The sequence below is a fragment of the Gymnogyps californianus genome, chromosome 22, assembly GCF_018139145.2.
Source record: "Gymnogyps californianus isolate 813 chromosome 22, ASM1813914v2, whole genome shotgun sequence".
In the NCBI taxonomy this organism is placed as follows: domain Eukaryota; kingdom Metazoa; phylum Chordata; class Aves; order Accipitriformes; family Cathartidae; genus Gymnogyps; species Gymnogyps californianus.
In genome coordinates, this window is record NC_059492.1 from 1,885,094 (window position 1) to 1,908,724 (window position 23,631).

Sequence of the window (23,631 nt, forward strand, 5' to 3'; positions counted from 1 at the left end):
TAGCATGAATCCCGCAGCCCTTCAGCCCTTGAGCAGCAAAGGTGTGCGTATCGTGGCTCTTCAGCCAAAACCCAGCCACCCGTCAGCCTCCGAAGGGATTTAACCTGAGCTAAGCACAAACCCCATCCCCGCTCCCCGTTAAGGGGAATTACCCGACGGGCTTAATTATGCACGACCTGTGCCAATGATTTGCATGTGTTTACCCCGCATTGATTTACATAATGCATCGGAATAAATAGCTTTTCCCCGTCACCGTAACCCAGATAGATGGGGCCCCTTCGAAGATTTCTTTGCCAATAAACATGCCAAAAATCATCATTTTGTCTTGTTCTGACGACTTAGTGCCGTTAATTACTGCCTGAGTGGGTGAAAGATGCTCATCAGCCCCCTTGGCTTTGTCTCCACAGCAGCTCCCGTGGGCTGGCATATCCCCGCCGGCCTCTACCGGGGACATCCCTGAGCAGAGATTCGGTATAAATTTACCCCCAAAATTCACATTCTGACTCATCACCAAGCCTGGACAATGGTTTCATCCCAAAGAAGGAAAAAAAATCAAGCCCAAGAGCCCATGAAGGAAAGAAGGGGGGAAAAAAGCCAACTCCAATGCCAGGGCTCAGGGCTGCAAAACTGTGATGTCCCCTGGGTGTTTTCTGTTAACCTAAACCCCCCTTTTTTCCCTGGTTTTGCCTTTTTTAAGGCAAGAAACAGCATCCCCAGCCTGGCTCGCCCCGCAGCAGCTTTGCGCCTCCTTCTTCCCCCAAATAACTATTTCCTGGCTGCATTGGGAGCGTTGCTGATGCTCATCCCAGGGAGCCCTATTTTATTTTTTGGCTCCGTTTGGAAATACCGAATAATTCTGGTGACGGATACCAGTGCCCCAAGTCCTGGTGTCCCGGCGGGGGCCCAGCTCTCCGTGGCACAGCCCTGCCTTCAGCTGAGGAAGGGGAGCGAAAGCTGCTGGTGGTGTGATTTCTTTCTGCTCCGGAATTTTTTTAGGGGAAAAAAAGGGAAAAAAAATTTAAAAAACTCAATCCCTGTGTTGGTTTTCTTGAGCAAAAAATAGACATTTGGGGGTAAAAACATCAATTTAGTGAAAAAACACTGTTTCCATGTGTTCTGTTTATACCCCTGGCAGAGATCTCTCTCTGGCATAAGGATCCTGCCTTTTTTTTACTTAAAACATCCCTTTTTGGTCAAAGGAGATGATTTTGTGTACCCAGGGAAGCGATCCCACCTGGCTCCTCCCCAGGGGGAGAGGGTTCCTCTCCCATCTCCATCCCAAAGGGCCAGGATGCGGGCCGAAGCCGTACCCATGCTCCTGGAGGGCAGGGATGCAGGATTTGGGATCAGGCTCTGGCATCGCCATCGCAATGGGTGTTGGGGAAACTGAGGCCCGCCAGGGCTTGGTGGCAGCTCTGGGTGCACATCGAAGCACATATCTTCATGGCTCCCTCCATCCCCGTGAATGAATAGCATGACCCTGACTTAATTTCCTCCTAATATTTCCTCTGTAATTTTGGTTATCAGGGTTTTTTCTTGCAAAAAAACCCCAAAAGCCGAGGGTGGTGGGTTACGAGTGGAGCAAGACAAAATGTTGGGCTCATTTCCCACCCGCTCGCAAATGAAGTTATCTCCTCGCCTTCTAGGGAAGCACCTTGACATGCTGTATTGACCTTTTTTAATCTAAAATTGATTCCTCGCAAAACTCCACCTGGTCGAGAGCCAGGCAGGATCTCGGCCCCATTGTATCGGTTTTCATGATTTTACATCAGGGCATTTTGCCTTTCTCTGGTATTTTTTGGAGCTGACGGGGAGCGTTGAGCTGAGCGGATTTGCCTGGCCATTGCCAAGGAGATGCTATGGGGCGGCTGGGTCCTCATCTTTTTTTGACTCATGGGGTGAAACTGCTCCCTCTGCTCCAGGTTTCTGCTGTGCTTAAATCCCAGAGGAGCCCACAAGCTTGATCCTGGAGATGGGTCTGGTCCCGCCACCTTATGCACCCAGATAACCCCTAGGAGCGTGGGACACCTCTCCCCATGGGATGAGGGCAATGGGACCTCTCTCAAGCTCTTGGTGAGGATCTGGAGATGATGGAGCCAGGAGCGCTGGGGGTGATGGAGTCAAGCCCACAGTGGGGGTGTCACAGGGGGGCCAGGTCCATGGGTGGGATCCTCGGCAGCCTGCACGGCGAGGCGTGAGTGTACGCAGGGCTGGTGGAAGTTGCAGCTCACCGTGGGCTCACTTAACCAGGTGAGGCAGCGTGGAATAAATGCAGAGGTCCCCATGTTTCAAACACCCACTGGCTCAGTCTGGGTTCAACCACCTCTCTCAGGACCCCTGGTTAAGAGCATCGCTTGGTGAACCCACTGTATTTTTGCGGCATGGTTTTTGCATTCATGGAAGCCAAGTGCTTTCTGCAAAGCCCTGTCCTTCAGCCATGCGTGGGCCTCCCAAAATGCTCCTGGGAGCACAGAACAGCTGGCAGGGAGAGAAGTTCCCACCACGGAGGATGAAGGAACAGCTCCAGGTGTGGTAGGTGCTGTAGGCTGCTCCCAGCAGTGCACGGGGATGTGTGGTCTGGCTGGACCCTTGCAAGCTTGGATGAGCCAGGTTAGACCATGGCCAGACTGACACTTGCACACAAATGCATCTGTAAGGTTGCAGCCCCTCAGATCCTGTGCAGAGCTGCTCTGACACCTGAGTGTGTGGGGCTGGTTTAGGAGATGCTTCCTTATAAAAATCAGGGCTGAGGATTAAGAAATCATGGAACTGAAAAGCAGCGAACTATTCCCAAGTCCTTCTGCTGGGTGGCATTTCAGGAGGTTTCTAAAGCACTGGAAAAGCAGTGTCCCAGTTATTCCTTGGCAGATGTGCACTCTCCGATCCCCCTGAAGGTGTGCTGTGAAAAAAGAACAAAGGCGAGCCGGGTGGGTGGCGGTTAGGGGCCATACCCTGCCAGCTCTGTCTGCACCCATCTCCTTGCCCAGACCTGCTGGATTTGAGCCTGCGAGCCCTCTGGGAGCAGAGACCCAAAGCTGGATGGCTGGGTGCTGTCTTGCCTCCAGCCAGCGGTCGCTCCCGGCCCTGGAGCCGCGTGTGCTGGGCTGTGGAGCAGGGCTCTGCAGGGGGATCTTGGGGGCTTTCCTCCCAGGGCTGGGCCATCTGTCCTCCCTGCAAGCCCAGCTGCTGCCCTGGCAGGGCCACCCCAGGGACCCCCCAGAGGAGGTGGCTGCGGGGTCCCTGTGCTGCGGGTCCAGGCACCACCCAAGGGCCGCAGGGCCGATGGAAGGGGGAGGGCAGCAGCTCACTAGCCCCTTGCATTTGCAAATCGCCGGGATTTAACCCAGCCCCACCTGGCTCCGGAAGGGGGAAAAAAAAAATAACAAAAACCTGCGATTAAAAAGACAAATACTGACGATAACGAAAGGCGGGCGCGACCAGGAGCCGCGCCTGCCGCCGGCTGCGGCGAAGGGGCCGCGCTGCCCGGCGCCCCCGGAAGCTGCCAAGGGCTCGGCGCGGCGCGGCGTGCCCGGCCTCGCCTCCCCCCCGCCCGGCCGCGCCGCCCGCCGGGCCCCGCCGGGAGCGCGTCTCGCCTTGTTCCGGCGGCCGCGGCCCGCCCTGCCCGGCGCGCCCCCGACCCCACCCGCCGCCTCCTCCCCGCCCGCCCCCGGGGCGCGGAGCGCGGCTGTGCGGGAGAGACAATAGAGGGGCCGGGCGGGCTCCGCGCAAACCTGCGCGCCCCGGGGATGGATGGCGAGGTGTGCGCGGCCCCGGGGTCCCTGCACCGGGGGATGGGGCTGTAGCGGGCTCGGGGGGAGCGGAGCTTGGGAGGGGGGGAAGGCGGAGAAGGGGGGCGATGCCCCTTTCTGAGCCCAGCCCGCCTCTGTGCTAACCTGGCAGGATGCGGGAGACGGCAGGGCTGCTGTGAAGAAAGTACTGGGGCTGGCCGGAGGCTGGAGAGCGGGACATGTTGCTGGTGCCCCCCTGATGCTCCCCGGGTGGCGGCTCTGCTGGCGAAGGGGAGGCTGGTGAGGAGCTGGAGGACGGCGACGCGAGGCCACGGTGGGGGAAATCCGAGGCTCCGGCTGGGAAACCATGGGGAGATGCAATGGGAGATGTACGCTGGTCGGATTCTGCTGCCTGCAGCTGGTAAGGCGAGGGGCCGTCTGCGCTCATCAGCATGCCGGGTTGTGCTTTGTGCGAAATGTTGGCTGTCACCACTACCCACTCTGTCTCGGCAGTGACCTTGCTGTGGGACCAGCTTGGGGATGCTTCACTGCCACCCAAAAAAAAAAAAAAAAAAAAAAAAGAAAAAGGAAAAATAATAATCAAGGAGGAAAGAAATGCCACCCTCGTCCCCTGCCTCAATCCGGTGCTGGCTGGAGTTGCGGCTGGGGAGATGGATGCCAACCAGTTCCCTGTGCTGTCAGTGCCTGGGGATGCGTCTCCAGCAGGTGTGAGCTTTGTTTCCAACTGCAATCTCTTCCCTCCGAGTTCGCTCCCGCCGGCAGTTTCCCATCCTGGTGACTCCAAGGATGTTTCTTGGGGTGCTGGTCCCCCGAGTTGGGGCAAGAGGGAAACTTGGAGCCGCTGCCAGCACTTTGTAAACTCTCCTGCTTTCGAGCAGGACCCGTCTGCCTGTGGCCGGGGGACGCCGGGATGTTGAGGGCAGAGAGAAGGGAGAGGTTTAATTTTAATAGGATTGTTGGTCTTCGTAATAATTAGGTGCCGTGCTTGCCACCGCCCGCAAATCAATCTTCATCAGGCTGCGGACAGAGGAGCAGGCGAAGAGAGCGCGTAGGGTATTCGGGGGGTTTTCTGCTAAAACCAGCGACGACGAGGTTGCGATTAATTATCCCAGCCGGGTGGTTCGTTAACAGAGAATCAGCATCCTACAACTTGCCCCCGCGGCCATGCCAGGGCTCGTCGCGGTGAGGAAAACGAGGGGGGGATTGCCGAAACGTGTGGCAGTCAGCCCGTGATGTCCCTGGGGATCGAGGGGGTGATGGGGTGGATGGAGGCAGCGATGGAAACGGGCTCCGGATCCGCTCTGGAGATGATGGTGGCATTCTGCTGACAGGCACTTTCTTCCCGGCGTTGCTCTTGTTCATTCTCCATCCTTCGGAAGGCAGCGAGCGGGGAGGGGTCCCCAGTTTTGGATAGAGGAGGGGGTCCGGGCTTCCCTGGGGAGACGCAGGAAGCTTTGAAGCCAGTCCTCGACTCCGGGGAGCGGACCCGCGGTGGGCTCATCCCCGGGCTGAAGTCCCACCGTTCCAAGTGGGAATGGCCTCTCGTGTCCCCAACTGTCCCCCCGGTTCAGTCTGTAAAGTCTTGCTTTACGCTTTGCTCACCTTCCCCCTTATTCAGGATAAATCCGACGGGTGTTTTCCAGGTGTGCGGGAGTTTCCTGGCTTTCGGTCACTTTTTTTTTACCACTCAGCTCCCAAGCAAGTTTGTTGACGTTTATTCCCTGAGATATCCCAGATCCGAGAGATTTTAATCTGTTTATTTTAGGGGAAGAACTGAATCGGCGTGAGTGCCCGGGCTGGGAGAGCAGCTCCTGCTCGCACCCGGAGAAACTTTGCGCTGCAGATTGGGGTCAGGCTTTCCTCTCCACGCCTCGCCCTGTGTGTCCCGGTGCTGCTGGCATCCCCAAAGGCTTGGCTCCGAAACTGTCCCTTACCGGTGGCCTTTCCACCCCAGGCTCACCCCGTATCCCAGCTCATCCCATCCCAGCCTGCGGGATGCTCTCCCAAGCTCCTTCCCAGCTCCGGAGGCAGCAGCTTGCATCCTGCCAGCCGTGGGGAGATGCCCCCTGTCCCCAGCACCCCATCCCACAGCGGTGGCACCCACCCGCCCCACAGGGAAAAGGTACCACTGGGTGCCCTGCCCAGGGTGGAGGGGTCTGGGTGCCCACCCACACACTTGGGCTGAGCCAGCCCCAGGGCGGTGGAGGTGGCAGGTGCCATCAGGGTGTCCCCTTGGGTGACCGAGGCCAATATTCATCCCCAGGGTGGCGTGGCCGGGGCGTCTGGACCAGGCAGTGCTGAGGTTTGGGAGGGGACGATGGGGAGCGGGGATGACGCCTGACCCCGGCTCTGCTCCTCTCCTCTGCTTCAGCTGCTCTGTGCCATCCCCAACATGGGGACGGCACCGCGGGGCTCGTGCCCCCCCGTCCAGGTAGCCCTGACACCTGTCTGGGCCCTCTGTAGTATGGGTGCAGGGACAGCCGTGCTCCCAGTGCCCCCAGCTGCTGGGGCTGGGGTTGGACTGGTGTGTGCTGGGGCTGGGGTTGGACTGGTGTGTGCTGGGGCTGCCCGGGAAGCCATGCCCCATTGCTGCGGGGTCAACTTGTGCCAACAGCGGGGCTACCCAGCGAGCACGCTGGCTTGCTAAACCTCATCGGCTAGCCTGTGCCTCAGTTTCCCTTAAACGAAGCAGCGTGGGTGAGGTGCAGCCTGCCCTGAGGTGATACCACCACCTCCGGCTGGTCCTCGCTGCCGGGCCACCTTCCCGCAGACACCTTCCCGTGGCTCCACGGGTGCCGCCGTGACCCCGTGGGCACCTTCTCACGTCCCCGTTGGTTTCCCCAATATTTGCAGCCTGGTCCCCAGGGGATGCGCCCCCGGTCCCTTGTCCCCCCTGGACACGGGGGGTGCTCGTGGTGGCAGAGGACGTGCCATGGCTGCAGGGTGCTGGGGTGCTGCTGGCACCCACTGGACACAAAGTCCACGTGCAAGGTCCCCCACGCTGGGGTGGGAGAAGGCAGGTCCGGAGAGGCAACACGCCCTGCCCGGTACAGGCAGAGCCCTGCCTGCTCCACCCCGCGCAGCCCGTGCCTCGGGGCAGTGGTTGGGCCTGAACCAGTTTGGGAAACTGGTTTTCGGGCCGTGGCATGGCGGGGAGCCCGGGCAGCCGCTTTGGAGCATCCAAATATCCTACATGCTCCTTCTCCACCGCTCAGCAAGGCGATGCTGCAAGCGCTGGGTGTCTCCATTCCCAGGGGACAAGCAGCACCTGCCTGATTTTGCCTCCGTTTATGTTTTTTCTCCGGAAAAACCCCAGGGATCCACTTGCCAGGCACCCACCGGCCCTGCCCCGCCTCGAGAGGGGCTGCCAGGAAATATTTGTGCTGATGAGGTGGGATGAAATCAAAACTCTTGGGTTTTTGCTGGTCCTCCCCATCATCTGGGAGACCGAATAACTGGCTGGGGGATTCCCGGTGGCTCAGTAAACCTTTCTCTGGGATGCCTGTTGTTGTTGGGAGGATTTATCTTTTCTTTATGCAAAGATGAGAGCTGCTGAGGTGGTTGGATGGAAAATGAACCCGGAGGTGATACCGCCCCGCTCGCCACTGCCAGCACGGGGACAGGGATGTGAGAGCCGCAAGCTGCGACTTTTGTTAACTCTGAAGCCTAGTGGTGTTGGTTACAGATCGGGACAGCCACACTGCTGCGGGGGGCTGTACCCAGCCTCGGAGGCAGTGATACGGGATATCAGGATGTGGACTGCTGGAAGCTGAGGTCTGGCTGGATCCGGCCGGCTGCTGTCACGCGCCCCTTGGCCGTCCCGCTCTGCACCCTGGGGCGGTGCTCAGGTGCTGGCGCAGGGCAGGCTTGCTCGAGCAGGCTCCTTCTCCATCCCAAAGTGGTGACCCCATTGCCTCCCCCTGCGGTGTGGGGCTCATTGGGGGGTGGGATACAGCTCCAGCCCCGGAGCTGGGTGCGGACGGGAGATGCTCAGCACTCCCACCTCTGCCTGGCAGAGCTTGGCACCGCTCCGAGCCGGGGTTTCATTTCCTTCTTTGTTTCTCTCCTTCTCCTTTAATTGGCTGGAAAAGCAAAGCTCAGTTGGCACCTCCCGCCTGGCTGAGCTTGCCGGAGCCTGCCAGCCTGGCCGCGTGCGGTGCCATGCCGTGCCGTGCCATGCCATGCTGTGCCACGCCGTGCCGGCACTGGCATCCTTCCTCCCGCAGCCTTCCAGGGTCAGGGTGCAGGGAGAGGTGCCACGGGTCCATCCCATCCTGCCTACCCAAGCCATGGGGTTCACACAGGGCACCTCTGGGATGCGACCCCCCCCCCATCACCGAGCCTGGAGAAGGAGCTAACGGGATCGGCTTAACGAAGGACGGGCGAAGGGAGAGGATGGTCCCATCCCTACATCCCTCAACCACCCACCAGCCATGAGTGACGTCCCCTTCCCCAAGCGGCACCCCGCTGCACCCTCGGGGGCTTCATGGCCCTGCCAGCCCCTGCCAGCCCCACCACCCCTCCTGCCCTCATTTGCCCATTTCTGGCCACCAACCCTCCGGCTCCGGCACCGGCGAGAGTCAGCCACCGCTGACATCTGCCAGCACCTTTTGTCCTCGCGCCATTCCCATCGTGCCTGATCCCCGGCGTGGGGACGGCACGAGGACAGCGGGGCCGGAGCTGCCCCCGGCCGCCTTCCCACTGCCGGGGAAGGGGGAAAGGAGCCCAGACTGAACTCTGGATGGGGGTTTTCAATTACACAATTAAATGCACAATTAGGTATAATTACCAGTGCTCAGAAGGTGCGACTGTTCATAATAGGCATGTAATCTACTGCAGTCACTGTTTATACTGCTCGGCTCCGCTCGCTAATGATTATGGAAAGCTTTCACATTTGCATGGTTGCCATGGAAATGGGGGGCTGACAGAGGCATCAGGGATGGCGAGCCCCTCGTCTCCCCGCACCCCGTCTCCGCGGGATGGGACACGATGGGTGCGGTGATGCCTCTGCCCCTGGGGATGCTGCAGGGTGGTGGGTGCTGGCGTGGAGAGATGGGGATGCTCCGGGGATGGGCAGCGCCGAGGAGCCAGAGACAGACCCAAGGTGGGAACTGCGTGTGTTAGAGGCATGAAAAACCCCAGCCCACCTTGTCACCTCCCCGGGTGACCACCCCAAGAGCCACAGGAGGGACCGCAGGTGCGGGTGGCCGTGGAGCAGCATCCCAGCCTGGCGAGACCTCCGCGTGGATGTGCATCCTCCGGTGCATCCGCATTATTCACAGGCAGAGCTTTGCTTGACAGGCCGCTATAAAGGTTTATTGGCGTGCGTTTGGGAAGGCAGAGCGTTACAGCTCGCAATTAAAACCGCGATTAAAGTGCAGTACGTCTAAATTTGCAGGACCAGCTAATGTGCACCCAAGAGTATTAACGAGACCGGTTGAAGAACTCTCTAAATCATTCATGCTGGTTCGTAACAGAGCTAGGAGCTATGGGGACTGGAAAATAAACGTCTTGGAGGACTGGGTTGTAGAGAAAATAAAGAGGATGAGCCAGAAAATAGCCTGGCCCTACACCGAAGCCGTGAGAGCACGGGAAGGAAAGGTTGATGCACGATGTGATCCACAAAGCCTAAAAGCCGGTGGCCTAATTGATGTCTGGGAAAATGAGTCTCGTCCAGCCAAACTTGATCTTGTTTCTTATTGAGCTCACAAGTTTGGCTGCTGAAAGGGAGTAAGCTGCCATAATAGTGTTTAGATGCTGATAAGCAATTTGATTTAATCCCAGGTGGCTTTCTGTTAGGAAAAAAATTAGCGCTATAAAAAAATCAATGATGCTCGTTTCAGTAATAGAAAGAAAGAGAAGGAATAAAATCATCGCCGGGGAAGACGCGCGGACCGATGGGAGGGTGGTGAGCATCGCCCAGCACTGCCAGCCTGTGGGGCAGCTGGGTCTCCCATCCCAAAAGACATCGCCAAGACATCGGCAGGGGATCGGGAAGAGAGATCCGAGGCTGGAAGATGCGGCAAAGCGGCCTCGAGAAGCTCAGTCTCTGTGGCTGGTCCGAGGGAGGACAGGGAGGTGGAAGAGATTCCCGGTACTGACAGTCCTTAATGCAGGAGAAATAAGGCAAAGAGAGTGGGTTTTGGGGAGAAAAGCGGCTTTTTAGCCCCGAAGGTGATTAACCGCAGCAAGAAATTACCTCTGGGTGTGACGGCTTTTCCCTGCTGCCTTTGGCCAACGCTTGCTCCAGGCTCGATGCCGGCGGTCGGCTCTGTGCATCCGCGGGGGATGCAGGGGACCGCGCGGACGTCCCCACGCCGGTGACAAGTGGACACGTTTGGGAGGTGCCGAGCGCCCTGGGTTGTGTGTCGGCAGCGAACCGGTTGGTTTAGCTGCAGGAACTTGCTGCTCATGGATCGATGAACGTCTCGGCCGAGCTCCTCGCGGCTTTATTTGTTTGCAGACTCGGAGCCCCGGGGGATGCTCTCCCCCAGCCCGTAGGCACTGATGGCTCCCACCACTTTTTCCCCCTGCAATGGAGCTGTCGGCTCCTCTCCTCCGGTTTCTCCGGAGAGAAAGCACAAGGAGGACCTGGAGGTGCTGAATAATTGAGCAGAGAGAAGGATTCAGGGCTCAAACAGTTCAAAACTCATTGCAGAGAAATTGAATTCCTGAGGGGAAACCCACATCCCTTTCTGGGGCTCAGACCCGGTGCTGAGCCTGCAGCGCTGCACTGAGCCTGCTTCACCCCCAAATGTCGATACAGCAGTGGGTTACGGCTGTTGGGAGGATGCTAGGTGCGGGCACCGGGGTACCGGCATCCTCCTAGCCTTGTGCCGGTGCTCTGGGGCTGGAAAAGGGCTTGGTAACCTGGCAGCCGTTGCACATCACGCCGGGGAGCGGGGTCCTGCTGGCATCATCTCCCTCCGCGGGGCTGGGGACCCCTTGGGATGCTGCAGCCGTCGCTGGGTACCGAGGCTTGGGGATATCCTTATGGAAAGGGGAGAAAACGGCCAGGAGCACACGGCAGGGATGAAATACCCACAAAACCCTAACGTTCCCATCAACGCCGGCCACACGTCTTAACAGCTCCTCCAGCGCCGGCCGGCGAGATGCAGGTTATTACGTATTGATCGCTGCGGCGCCTGGCCAAGCCGAGCTGCAGGCGGGCGGGCGGCTTCAGACCCCTCTCATCCCGGTGGTCCAGGCTGTATCCCCATCCCTCATCCTCCTGGGATGCCCGGGGATGTCCTTGTCCCCATCGCAGCATGGAGCTGGGGGCAGTTTTTGGCTGGAAGTGATGGAGCATTGGGGGTTGAGTGGGAAGACAATATTCTGCCCGAATCCCAGGGGGATGCTCGGAGGGGCGGAGGGGCTCAGGGTGGGCCCCTTGGTGTCTTGTTTTTCTTCCCCCCATTTGAGAGCAGCTATTTATTTCAATTTTCAAAATGTGTACGTAACGGCCTGGAAAACTGGAAAGGCAAAGTTGGCAGAGAGCAGCCCCGGTTGTATTTAAACAGGACATTAAACCCCGAGTGGTTTATTAATAAGATTAATAATGGCTCCCATGTGCTTGGCTGGGAAATTTCACCCGTCTTGGGTTTTCATTCCGCGGCGGAAGGAGATTTGGGGGAGAAAAAAACAATTGCCGAAGTGCTGCTTCGCCTGCACCCGGATGGGAGCGGTGGGGCAGGATGCGGCCCCCCCAGCCATCCCTCTCCCCTCGCCCCGATGGGGGCCGTATATCGGCACGTCTTGCCGTATTATTTAATAGTGATTTTTACAGCCAGTTGCCCCTGCACTGGGGCAGGAGGTACCGCAGGGACCCACGTTGGGGTGATGTTTCCCCCTTCCCCATCAAGGATCGGCTGCTGGGAGCCCGCAGGGAATCGGGGGGCTCGGCATGGGTGTCGGGGGGCTCAGCACATCCCAGCGATCCCAGGGGGGTTTAGGAAGCAGGATCTTTGAGGGAGGGATGCAGGAGGACGTGGGGTGGGTTTTGAGGGGTACATTTGGGCTGCGCTGATGCTCAAAAGCCTGCGCAAGTATTTGGGGGGCTGGGGGGGGACCCCCTTGGAAGGGGGACCCCGTGCAGAGGTGCTGGGGGCAGTTTCTGCCCCTGTCGCTCCTGTCCCCACGTGTTCCCACGTGGCATCCATCGCTTTGTGGCTTGAGGCAACACATGAATCAAGAAAATCCTCCTGACGCTGTTCTGTGAGCCCTGGAGGGGACCGTGGGGTGGGCTGGGGAAGGGGGGTGTCCTGCCAGCCCCTCGGGGACCTGCGGAGGTCCCCCGGGAGCACCCATGGCGGCTCGTTTCTGCATTGGCCGGGGACCACCCGCTGCCACCCCTCCAAGGGGCTTTGGCTGCATAAGGGGTGCAGGATCAGGCCCAGACCCCTCCGTAGTCAAACATCTCATCCCTGTAATCCCCAGGCAGGGATCGAGCCGTGGGGGCACAGAGCTTTCCAGGGGTTATTCCTCCCCAAAAAATCCTCCCCACCACCCTCAGCCCTCCCTTCCCCATCAGGGATCGGCTGCTGGGAGCCCACAGGGAATCGGGGGGCCTTGGCCACAGGGGTTGGGGTGCTCGGCACATCCTGGTGATGCCAGGGAGGCTTTAGGAAGCGGGAGCTTCGAGGGAGGGATGCAGGAGGGTGCGGGGTGGGTTTGGAGGGGTACGTGCCAGAGCTGCTCAGGCGCCCAAAAGCGCGCGAGAAAACACAAGTATCTGGGGGGCTGCGGCGAATCCGGCTGCATCCCCCCGGCAGCGGTGGGACCCCCGAGCTGAGCTGGGGGCTGTTTGCAGCCCTTGGCGGGGACGGTTCAGGAATCACCCAAACAGGGGACTTCGCACGCAGCCCTTCGTCGCACGCGCGTGTGCAAGTTGGTCGCCGTGCACAAGCGGTGCCACATCCTGGCTCCGACCGGGCAGCGGGGACCCGGCCCCTTGGGGGGACGCTGGGGGAGGCGGTGCTGCAGGGCGGTGCAGCCCCCGGCGCTGAGCATCCCTCGGGCACCCCGGGGGCTGGCGGTGACAGCAATGGCACTGCAAAGCCACCGGCGCTGGTTGAGCTGTCGGGCTCCTGGCCTGGCTGTGTCCCGGCACCCTCGTCATCCTCACTGCCCAGCCTGGGTGTCATCTAAGCAGAGGATACAGCCACTGTGCCTGGGCTGGGGTCACTGCCGCGCTGTCACACGCAGGGGACGCAACCAGAGGCAGGGCAGGGAGCAAGCTCAGGGCTGGCCTGCTGCTTGGCTCTCAGGCTAATTACCTTGATTAGGGCTAATTAGCACTCTGGGTCACTCTGGTCTTTTCCCATAACCGGATCAATAGTGCAGCCCTTTCCCACCGCAGGTGTGCCGGGAAGAGCCTGTGTCCTGGGGACACCGGGAGCGTGGCACCAGGGAGCCGGAGAGAAGCCAGTGCAGAGCGGCTTTGCTTCCCTTGGTCTCTTGCTGGGGAAGGAAAATGTGAAGACCTTTGGTGGAAGGGATTTGGGAAGCCAAAGGGCTGGGGGTGGCCTGGCTCTGCCTCGGAGACTGTCCCAGTTTGGGGCTCGGTGGGTTGCAGGGAGCTGTGGGCATGTCACTGGAGTGGTACATCTCTGCCTGGCACCTTGGCGCCTGGGCACGCTCGTGCCATCCCGCAGGGACACCCAGGTACAAAGCCCCAACTGGGAAACGTCCCAGGGGAGAGGAGGGTGCTCGGGCTGGGAGCGGAGGGTGCTTGGGGTGAGAGTGGAGGATGCTCCGGTGGGAGCGGAGGATGTTTGGGGTCATCATGGAGGATGCTCAGGTGGGAGTCGAGGATGCTCAGGGTGAGCATGGAGGATGCTCGGAGTGGGAGTGGAGGATGCTTGGGCGGCACAGCGAGGGATGCTGAGGCTAACAGGAGCCCATGGGAAAACCTGTCCGCTCTCTGCTTCTGTGCAGTAATGGCTCAGATTAATGGTGGTCCTCAGCGATTGCCTGGAAATGTCAAGCTGAGAGTGCTTGTCCCGTCCCCCTTGGGGCTCTCTCCCGCACACACATCCTCCCCCTCCTCCTCCACTCCACCAAATGGCCAGGAGCAGCGGGAGGCCGGGCAGCGTGGCAGTGCCGGCTGTGGCCGTGGGGTTCAGCCGGGGTCCCCGCTGCCTTAAACCATGTCCCCCAGCCCCGGGAAGGGACCAAGCATGCACCCTGTGGGTGCAGCAGCCACACACGGGGCGGGCAGCTTTGCACAAATCCTTTGCAGGCTCTGATTTGTATTTTCTCTGTTTTTTTCCCCCTATTTTGGCTCAGGAACCAGCCCTGTCCCCCTTACCCACCCCGGGGGCACGGCGTCCCCATCTGTGCCTCCGGGACCCCCCCCCTGCTCCTGTCCCCTCCTCTGCTGCCACTTCCAGCCCATCACCGGCCGGTTGCCAATTCCCCTCGGCAGCTGCCGGGACTCTCAGGCGAAACCGTCCTTTCCTGGCCCCTTTTTGTAGCATCTGGCACAGTTTTCCCTCGGCTTGGGAAGGGGGGGACACAGGAGGAGCCCTATGATGGGCACCGGGGTGGCACAGGGCTGACACTGAGTCCCCGCGGCGGTGTGGGGACCGCTGGCACGGTGGCTGGTGGAGTGGTCAGAGTGCAGTGAGGTTTGGGGGGTCTGGGGGTGCCTGTTTGCTCCCCAGGGCTAGAAATGGCACTGGGGGCTTGCTGGAGGGTGGCACGTGTGTATCGCTGGTGGCATCCCCCTGTCATGGCAGCATGGCCATTGGGAGCCCCATGGCCAGGGGTACCACAGCCGGGCTTTGGTGGGGACATCGCGGGGCTGATGCTGTGGGGCTGGGACCAGGCGTGGAGCTCGCAGGGAGTGGGACTGGTCCCCAAGGGCTGAGGGACCCCGTGCCCAGCCTGGCCATGCCTCCGTCCCCGCCGGCTCCTGGCTCTGCCACTGCAGCCCTGGATGTGGTCACGTCCCCTCACCCTTTGCTCATGGGTGACACCCAGGATATCACCCCCCTTTCCCCTGGGAAGGACACGGGGCAGAGCCCGGAGGGACGGGGAAGCACGTGCAGGATCAGTGCCGAGACCTGTTTTATTCCCTCTTGGGAATTCACATCATGTCTCTCACTCGGTGGCTCCAAACAAGGATTTAATTTGGCAGCAGCAGGCTGGTATTTTTATGACCCACTCAATAAACACCAATTGATTATTAAAGGCTTTATTTATACATTTTTTTATTTTTTTCCCCGCCCTGAAGCTCAACAGTTGTGTGGGTGACAGCGAGCGGAGGCTGGTGCGGGCTGGGGCAGGTCCCCCCGGTCCCTTCCAGCGTGAGGACGAGGACATCCCTGGCCCGTGCCCGGGGCCACCAACCTTCCTCGGGCTGCATCTCACCAGATTTTAAGGCAGCCCCTCCCAGGGCTGCTGCCCCTTAAGCCCAGCTTGGATTTGGCCCCGGGCTGCAGGGCTGAGCTCAGGACCGGTGACGGGCAGGGTGCTGGCAATGCCCGCGCCTGGCGCTGAGGACGGCTGGTCCGGGAAGCACGAGCGAGTGATGCTGCGGTAAATTTGGGGTGTCCACCTGGGGCTCCGGTGGGTGTTAGGGGCCGTATTTAGGGACACCCTCACCCATTTTGGGCCGATTTACGCCCCATTGGGTGCAGGTCCTCCCCATCGTCCCATGAGCACTCCCACCCCACCGTCCAGGAGATGGGTGCTGCCCCCAACTTTGGCACCCACAGGGTGCTGCTGCCCCAAACCATCCCCTCTTTTGGGTGCACCCGCAGGAGGGATGAGGATTTCCATCTCGAAATTTAGGGGGAAGACCCAGCCCAGCAGCACCCATGGCCTGGACACAGGACTGATGCTCCCACCACCTCCTGGGGTCCCCACACGGGTCCCGCCATAAGAAATGGGGCTCCGGGACTTTTCCTGTGTCCCCCTGCTCCATCTTCTCCCCCGCTGGGGGGGATGCTAACCCCACTCACGACCCCGACCCCGCTAACGACACCACCTCCCTCCTCACAGCAGCCCCAGGCCCTAATTATTTTTAATCAAGCCCCCCGCCCCAAAGAAGGAGCTGCGTGGTGGCCGGGTCGGGGGGGTCCCGTGGGGAGGCGGCACTTGCCAGACAAAGCAAACCCAGCCCTAACAAAGGGGCTTGAATTATACATGGGGCGCGGGCTCGCCGTCTGCCCGGCAATTAGTGGCGCCCTCGTTAGCGGGGCTGATGGCGGGGTTGGTGTCACCCACGCAGCAGAGGAGGGGATGGAGCAGGGGAACACAGGGAGAGCCCTGGAGCCCCATTTCCCTTGGGGGACCCACGGGGGGAACCTCAGGAGGTGGTGGGAGCATCAGTCCTGTGTCCAGGCTGTGGGGGGTCCCATGTGGGGACCCCAGGAGTCCCCCCCAGTCCTGTGTCCATGGGTGCTGCTGAGCTCATTTTTTCCCCAAAATTTTGGTATGGAAATCCTCGTCCCTCCTGCGGGTGCACCCAAAAGGAGGGATGGCTTGGGGCAGCACCCTGTGGGTGCCGAATTTGGGGGCAGCAGCCATCCCTCAGCTGGCAAAGCCATCCCATGTGGTTATGGGGGGAGAAACGGGCTTTTAGGGAAAATTCCAGTTTCCCCGATGTGGGGCTGGCCCCGATGCCCGGGGGATGGGCTCACGTCCCTGTTGGGGACAGGAGACTGATGGCCGTGCCAACCCCGCCGCAGGGTTTGGGATGCTTGGGGTGGCATCATCCCCCCGCTCAGCCACGGCGTTGTCACCCGTCATGACATCCCAGTGTCACGCCTTGTCATTAAAGGATGTGGCCGAGCGGAGTGGGAAGGCCCCAGGGCGGGCGCTGGGATGGATCTGGCCCCAGGAGCTCCCCATCCACCACCATGCAACAAAGGGGTTCGTAAAAAGCAACCCCAAAAAACCTCTCCCGAACACGGTGGGTACAAAAAGAGAACGAACCAATTAATAAAAGCAATTTTTATGGATGTTTAAGAAGTCTCTAATGAGCTCCCATCCGCGGCAGCCGCTAATCGCTGCGTTTAATAATGCGCCGGTGGTCACAGCACGCTCTCCTAAGGCGCCTTATTAAATCCTCTCCGCGTTGAATGGGAAAGGTATCGGCGGGTGTAACACCACCGGCTCTTTTGCTAAAGGAATTGTTCAAAATGTTCAGGTTTCTGGTTTTATTAGGACAGCGCATCCCTTTGGATGCCTCTCTAGCTCCGATACACCGGTTTGCAATTGTCCTGGGATGCGGGTGGATGGGGTGATGGCAGCGGTCGGATGCTCTGGTCCTGCAGGATCGCAGCCCTGGGCTGGACCACGGTCCCACTGCCAGAGCAGTGGGGCTCCACTCCCATCCCTGGTTGCGGTGATGGTGATGGTGGGAATTTAAGGAAAATGCCAGATGGGATTGTTATTAAATCCCTCAACAGACAATGAGCGGCACTAATGATGTCCTGTGCAGACCTTCGCTCCTTAAAGCACCCCAAAAAACATCGTGGGTGCTCAGGGAAACAGCCAAGTCCCTTCCATGCCGCTCGCTGCCGGCCCCAGCTGCTTCCCACCGCCTGGGTGCTTTTATATTCAGCCCATGGGAAGATTTATCCTTGCCTCACCGGCACCCATGGGTGCCTCAAGCATCTTCTCCTTGTGGGGTGCTGGGGTGAGGGTTCACATCCAGCCAGGAGGAGACCCACAAACTCCTCCAGGAGCTTGGGGCCATTATTCAGTGTAGAAATAAGAATAAATCCCCAGTTCTCCAAGAAAATCTGGCCCATGAGGGTTTCGGTCACCCAGGGACAAGAACAGGCATGACAGCCCTGCCTGCAGCAGGCAGCGATGCCCCTCACCAGGCGTCGTGGCTGCCTGTGGGTTGGGGAATCACCCTGAGGAGAGGGAAACCCGCGGGGTTTATCATATAAATCCCTTTTGTGCTGGCAGCTACCTCCTCACGGGCTGCTGGGCAGCTGAATCTCTTAAACCTGCGTCTCAGGGTGGTTTTATCCTGTATTTTAAGGCTACAAAATTGGATAAGTGCTGGAAGAAACACCCACGTTTGCAGGGCTCGGTGGGTGCACCCAGTCACCCCTGGGTACCACCTCCGGATGCCCCCTTCATCCCTCCAGGATGCAGCAGCATCCCCTCCTCCTCTGAAACAGCTCTACCCTCCCATAAAAATAAATATTTTGGGAGCTGCACGCGGTTTCGCCTCCCCACCGGCTGCCGCTGGCTGCTCCTTTCGCGGCGGCATCGCTCCGAGGGATTATTTTTGCTCCCTGGCTCATTAACGGGGTTGTTACCAGGCAGATTTCCTCACCCAATTTTCTCCTTCCCAGCCTGTGGGTCGTGGGAGGAGGGACTGCTGGTTTCCATAGCAATGCGCTTGGCTTTAATCAGTATTTCTTTCCTGGGAGAGTTGATTACGAAAGGTGTCACTAAATAAGTCAGTAAATTGGATTTTTTTTAAAAAATATATTTATTTTTTTTCCTCTCCTCTATCGGATTATATTAACAGTGTCTTTGAGGTGCCGTTTGAGATCTGGGGGAAATTACCACAGATGTTGGGCTAAAGAATTTAACCGGAAGAATTAGCATTGAAATTGCCTGCGGCTTAATCCTTGTCCAAACGGGCTCGGCCACCGCGGGCTGGTGGGGACATCCCGGCCAGGATCCATCCCGTCCCACCCGGCACAGCATCTGGTGGGTTTTTGCAAATTTTTGGAGACTGGGTTGTCCCGCTCCTCCTCTTTCCAATAGCCCAAAGCTGCTTTTCCTGGAGCGGCCGGCTCCTGCGCGCTCCCCATCCTTGTCCAGCCTCAGCGTTTGTCTCACCCGCAGAATTTGTTATTTAGGGGGTCAGGCCCCCCATATCTCTCCTGGTTCCTCATCTTGTTTGCCGTACCTGTGCGCCCCCCAAATTTAAGCCCAAGATCCCCCAGATTTAAGCCCCAAATCCCCCAAATTTAAGCCCAAGATCTCCTAGGTCTAAGCCCAAGATCCCCCAAATTTAAGCCCAAGATCTGCCGGATCTAAGCCCAAGATCCCCCAAATTTAAGCCCAAGATCTGCCGGATCTAAGCCCCAAATCCCTCAAATTTAAGCCCAAGATCTGCCGGATCTAAGCCCAAGATCCCCCAAATTTAAGCCCAAGATCTCCTAGATCTAAGCCCAAGATCCCCCAAATTTAAGCCCAAGATCTCCCAGATCTAAGCCCAAGATCCCCCAAATTTAAGCCCAAGATCTCCTAGATCTAGACCCAAGATCCCTCAAATTTAAGCCCAAGATCTGCCGGATCTAAGCCCAAGATCCCCCAAATTTAAGCTCAAGATCTCCTAGATCTAAGCCCAAGATCTGCCGGATCTAAGCCCAAGATCCCCCAAATTTAAGCTCAAGATCTCCTAGATCTAAGCCCAAGATCCCTCAAATTTAAGCCCAAGATCTGCCGGATCTAAGCCCAAGATCCCCCAAATTTAAGCCCAAGATCTCCTAGTTCTAAGCCCAAGATCCCCCAAATTTAAGCCCAAGATCTCCTAGATCTAAGCCCAGGATCCCCCAAATTTAAGCCCAAGATCTCCTAGATCTAAGCCCAGGATCCCCCAAATTTAAGCCCCAAATCCCTCAAATTTAAGCCCAAGATCCCCCAAATTTAAGCCCAAGATCCCCCAGATCTAAGCCCCGGCTCCCGCCCAAGCTGGAGCGGGGCCGGATCCGTCCTCCCCTGCGGTGTGCTGGTGGCTCCATCGTTACGGAGCACCCAGCGCCTGCCAGGCTCCCTCCTCGCCCCGTCGACCGCGGGACAAGGGGTTGGGTGAGCACTGGGGTCTCCGGGGGCGGTGGGGGATGTCCCCTTCGTCACTGCGTCCCACGGGCAAACCGGCACCGGAGGAGATGCCGGCCAGCCTGGGTGCCGGAGATGCTCTACCAGGGTCAGGGATGTGCCTCGGGTCGGCATCTCCAGACTCGCAGGGAGAAATCTCCCTGCTCCGAGCAATTCCTCATTTGCTCGGGTTTTTTTTTTTTAGGGTTTTTTGCTCCATTTTAATTAATTCTCAGCCTCTCAGTGGCCGTGCCGCTAACGTGCTTTCTGCTGCGAGTCTCTGGCGTGATGACAAGCCGCAGCTCATTGTGGCTAATTGAGGTGCTTGATTAATCCCAATTTTCTTTATCCGAAAGGCTGTTTGTTGAAGCCGGCTTTCGTGGGGGACGGTTGCCGATGGTTCGGAGACAGCAAGTGCCTCCAAGGCTGAGCCAGGGATCAGGGATCTGTGTCGGACCAGGGTGGGGGGTTTATTTGCTGTGGGATGGGATGGGGTGGGATGGACGATGAGTTGGATGGGATGGGATGGATTGGATGAATGGAATGCGTGGGATGCATAGGATAGATGGGATGGGATTGATGGATAGGATGGATGTGATGGATGGGATGCATAGGAGGGTTGGGATGGGATGGGATGGGATGGGATGGGATAGCATGGCATGGCATGGGGTGGGATGGGATGGGATGGGATGGGATGGGATGGATGGATGGGACAGCAGGCTCCCCTCTTCGCGCTCCATCCCAGACACACAGCTGGGTTACTCGGGCCCGGCACGGGGCTGTACGGCCCCTTCGCTTCCCCCTCTGCTTCCAGATGGATTTGCTCCAACCCGCAGCCTAACTTCTCTATTTGTGGCTGCCCGAGGCGGCGTGGCCGGGCTCTGCCCCTGCGTCCCGTCGCTCCCCTGCGTCCGTTCCTCCTGCAGCCCTGTGCCGCTGGCCGGTGCCTACGGCTCTTCTCTTGATTTCTCCTCGGGGCCTAACTTAGGCTAAAAGTTGTAATTCAGCAAGACTCAGTCCAAATCCCGTCTCTCCGTGCCAACCCAGCAGTCCCAGCCCTGCTCCTGCCGGTTTGGAGCAGCTCTCAACCTGGTGTCCTCAAGGCACAGCCTTTCTCCAGGGCTTGAGCTTCTGGTCTTCTCCACCACCCCGCTGTGCCTCATTTTCCCCGTTAGACCTGCTCTGATGGAGCTGCTCACCCTGACCAAGAGAGCAAATGCTCCCCGGTGCGGTGCTGGGCAGGGCCGGGCAGGACTTAGCCCATTTTCCAGGTAAACTGAGGCAGAGCACAGCGGTGCACAGCACCCGGGCAGTGCAGGATCAGCCCTTCCCCAGCCATCACCGGCAACCTTGGTGCTTCAGCCCTGCGGGTGGGAAAACACCTCAACCCCATGGGGATGAATGGCGGGGTCCCGCTGGGGCTGCAGCCCTGTGCCTCAGTTTCCCCTCCACGGCAAGTGCCTCCTCGGGCACACCTGCTGTCCCCGGTGCACATTTCCCCCCCAGGGACACCGCTGGCACCTCCTTACCCCATCCCATCAGTGCCACCACCCCATGTCCTCCCCACCGAGGGGACCCCAGGGTCCTGGGTTGTTTCAAGGTCATTTGCAAGGTCAGGCTGGGTGGATGCAGAGCAGCACAAGCTCGGGGTTAACGGGATCATCCCGGCTCCCTTCTTCGGGGACACTTAAATGGGTTTGCGGCTCCTGAGCAATTCCCAAGGGGATGGAGCAATTCGCTGAGGGAATAAAGCCTGTCGCACGGGAGGGCATCGCTCCGGAACCAAGCTCTGATGGGCAAGCGGGGAACTGAGCTGCTTCGATTTCCTCAGCTTTCCCTCAGCATGGAAAAGTTTCCTTGCTGGGAGGTGAGAGAAAGAAAAAAGTCTCGTCTCAGCGTTTATAGGACGGTGCAAATAATAGATGTAATCTTGTATTAAAGTTAAATAGATATAATATTGTGTTAGAGTTAAATAGATATAATATTGTGTTAGAGTTAAATAGATGTAATATTGTGTTAGAGTTAAACCAGCCTGCTCACAGGGAAATTTGAAATTTGTGATGTTTGCTGGGAAGAAAAACCCTGTCAAAATTCCTCTGGGGGTAATGGCCCGCTGCGGGTCCTTGCTGGGGACATCGGAGCTGGCGAGAGCCAAATCCACCCAAAAGCCACAGTTTTGGGAGCCGACAGGCCCAGCGGTGGCTCGGGGCTTTGTTTTAGCGGGTGTAAATCAGGAGGAGCCCGGGGTGGTGATGGAGCATCCCTCTCCGTGTGGGAACACCCACTGTCCCCGGGTTTCAGCGTTCCCAGCATCTCAGAGCACTGCGAAGGTTTGGGGGTGTCTCCCCATGCCGTGCCTCAGTTTCCCTTCCCTATGATGGAGCCAAAACAGGAGGGGGCTGGGTTTAATCTGCAAAGGGCACTTTGCAACCCTTGGGCGACATTTAGGGGAATTATTATTTCATTATTATTATTATTATTATCATTATTATTATTATTATAGCTGTTAGCCACCCCGAGAATGCATTTCCCAGCCCTCCTTGTACGGAACCCCCCAGGGATGAATGGAGCGAGGAGCATGGATCTGGCGTGCAGGGCTTGGAGGGGACCCAGCCATATGGGTGCTGGGGTCTCCCGGGGGTCCTGGGGATGGGTGCAATGGGTGACCTGGCAGCCAGGGGTGCAGCCCGCCCGGGGGCCGTATCCAGCCCATGGAGCAGGCTGCCGGCGGCGGGCTCCTGGGGTGCAGCGTCTAGACAAGCGCATCCAGCCGGGGCTGCCGCCGCGTTCCCATGGCAACGCTGCCGGATGCGACGAAATGAAATAAATAACTGGGAATGGGGCGGGGGGGGGAAGGTGAAAGGAAGGAAAGCCCATCGGGTGGGTGGTGGGTGCTGGATGGGTGATGGGGAGCTGTGGCGAGGGACCCCGCGCACCCCAAGTCTCTGCCTGTGCCCGCAGCACCCGCAGCCGCATCCCGGAGATCTGGGATATTTGAGCCACGTGCCAGAAGCTCCTAAATCCAGCGATGCTGGCGTTGTGGGGCAGAAAGGGGCTGTGCAGAGGCCAGGAGCCCCCCAAAACCCGCTGGCATCCCCAAGCTGTTGCAACAGCTGGGGAAGGACCCAATTTGTGCCTCTTTCACCCCGCATTTTCCTCCTGCCATGTTTTACAATGGGGCTGCTTGGTCCCAGGGCATCTTGGCAGCAAACGGCCGCATCCTGCTCATCACCACCTGATACCGGAGAGCGATCAAGGCTCCGGCGCCTTTAATTTCTTTTCCTCTGCGATTTCACGAAGGCTTTTGCAAGTTGGAAGTAGGTCAAGAACTTGTTTCCAAGTCATTAAATGAAGTCCCTGGGTTCACAGCGGTGTTTGCACCTTCTTAATAGTCAATTCGTTCGCTTGCCGTTCATTTAAATCGCAGCCAATTTCCCTAAGTGGAGATGGGTGGCTCGCGGGACCGCACGATGAAAACGCCGCCGATGGCTCCTCGGGCTCCCCAGGAACAGGCGAAGGCGCTGGAAGAGTGAAAATCAGCAAAATGCCTTAAACTGCCTCAAAAAGAGAGGTTGTGGGGGGGTGGGTGAGCTTGCAAGGGGGTGCTCGGGTGCTGTGGGGGCTCAGGGTGGGGATGTGGGGCCCCGGAGCATCCTTTGGGGCTGGGAGCTTGGCTTTGCTCTCCCTCCTGGGGATGGGGGCAGGATCCGGCCGGTCCCCGGGAGCCCCGTGGGCTTCGTCAGCCCCAACGATGCTTCATCTGCTGCGGGGACTGGGGGCTGTGGAAAACATCCCTTACGGGGACCGACAGCATCGGGCATCCTGCTAGCGGGCCGGATCCTGCCCCACAGCTCTGCCCGGGGGGCGTTTTTTCCCTAAATCCCAACATTTTTTTGGCCAAACCTCCTAGAAACAGGGCATTTCTGCCCCAAACAACCAGGACAGGCTCAACGGCGGGGGGAGCGATGCTCTCGCAGCGTCTTTGGACGAAGGACAGAGGGGAATTCGAGGCGGAATAAAAACACCAAATCTCTTCAAAATGCAGCGAAATGAAAAGTTAAATCCCTGGCGAGCCCCAGGC

At 58.8% G+C, this 23,631-nt stretch overlaps 1 protein-coding gene across 1 annotated transcript in view; it reads left to right on the top strand.

Moving 5' to 3' along the window:
- Positions 1 to 4,095: 4,095 nt before the first annotated feature.
- NKAIN1 (sodium/potassium transporting ATPase interacting 1) overlaps positions 4,096 to 23,631 on the top strand; it is a 35,345-nt gene continuing 15,809 nt past the window's right edge. The window contains exon 1 of the mRNA XM_050909695.1: positions 4,096 to 4,149. Coding sequence (XP_050765652.1) covers positions 4,096 to 4,149 — 54 coding nt within the window. The remainder of the gene's footprint in view (positions 4,150 to 23,631) is intronic.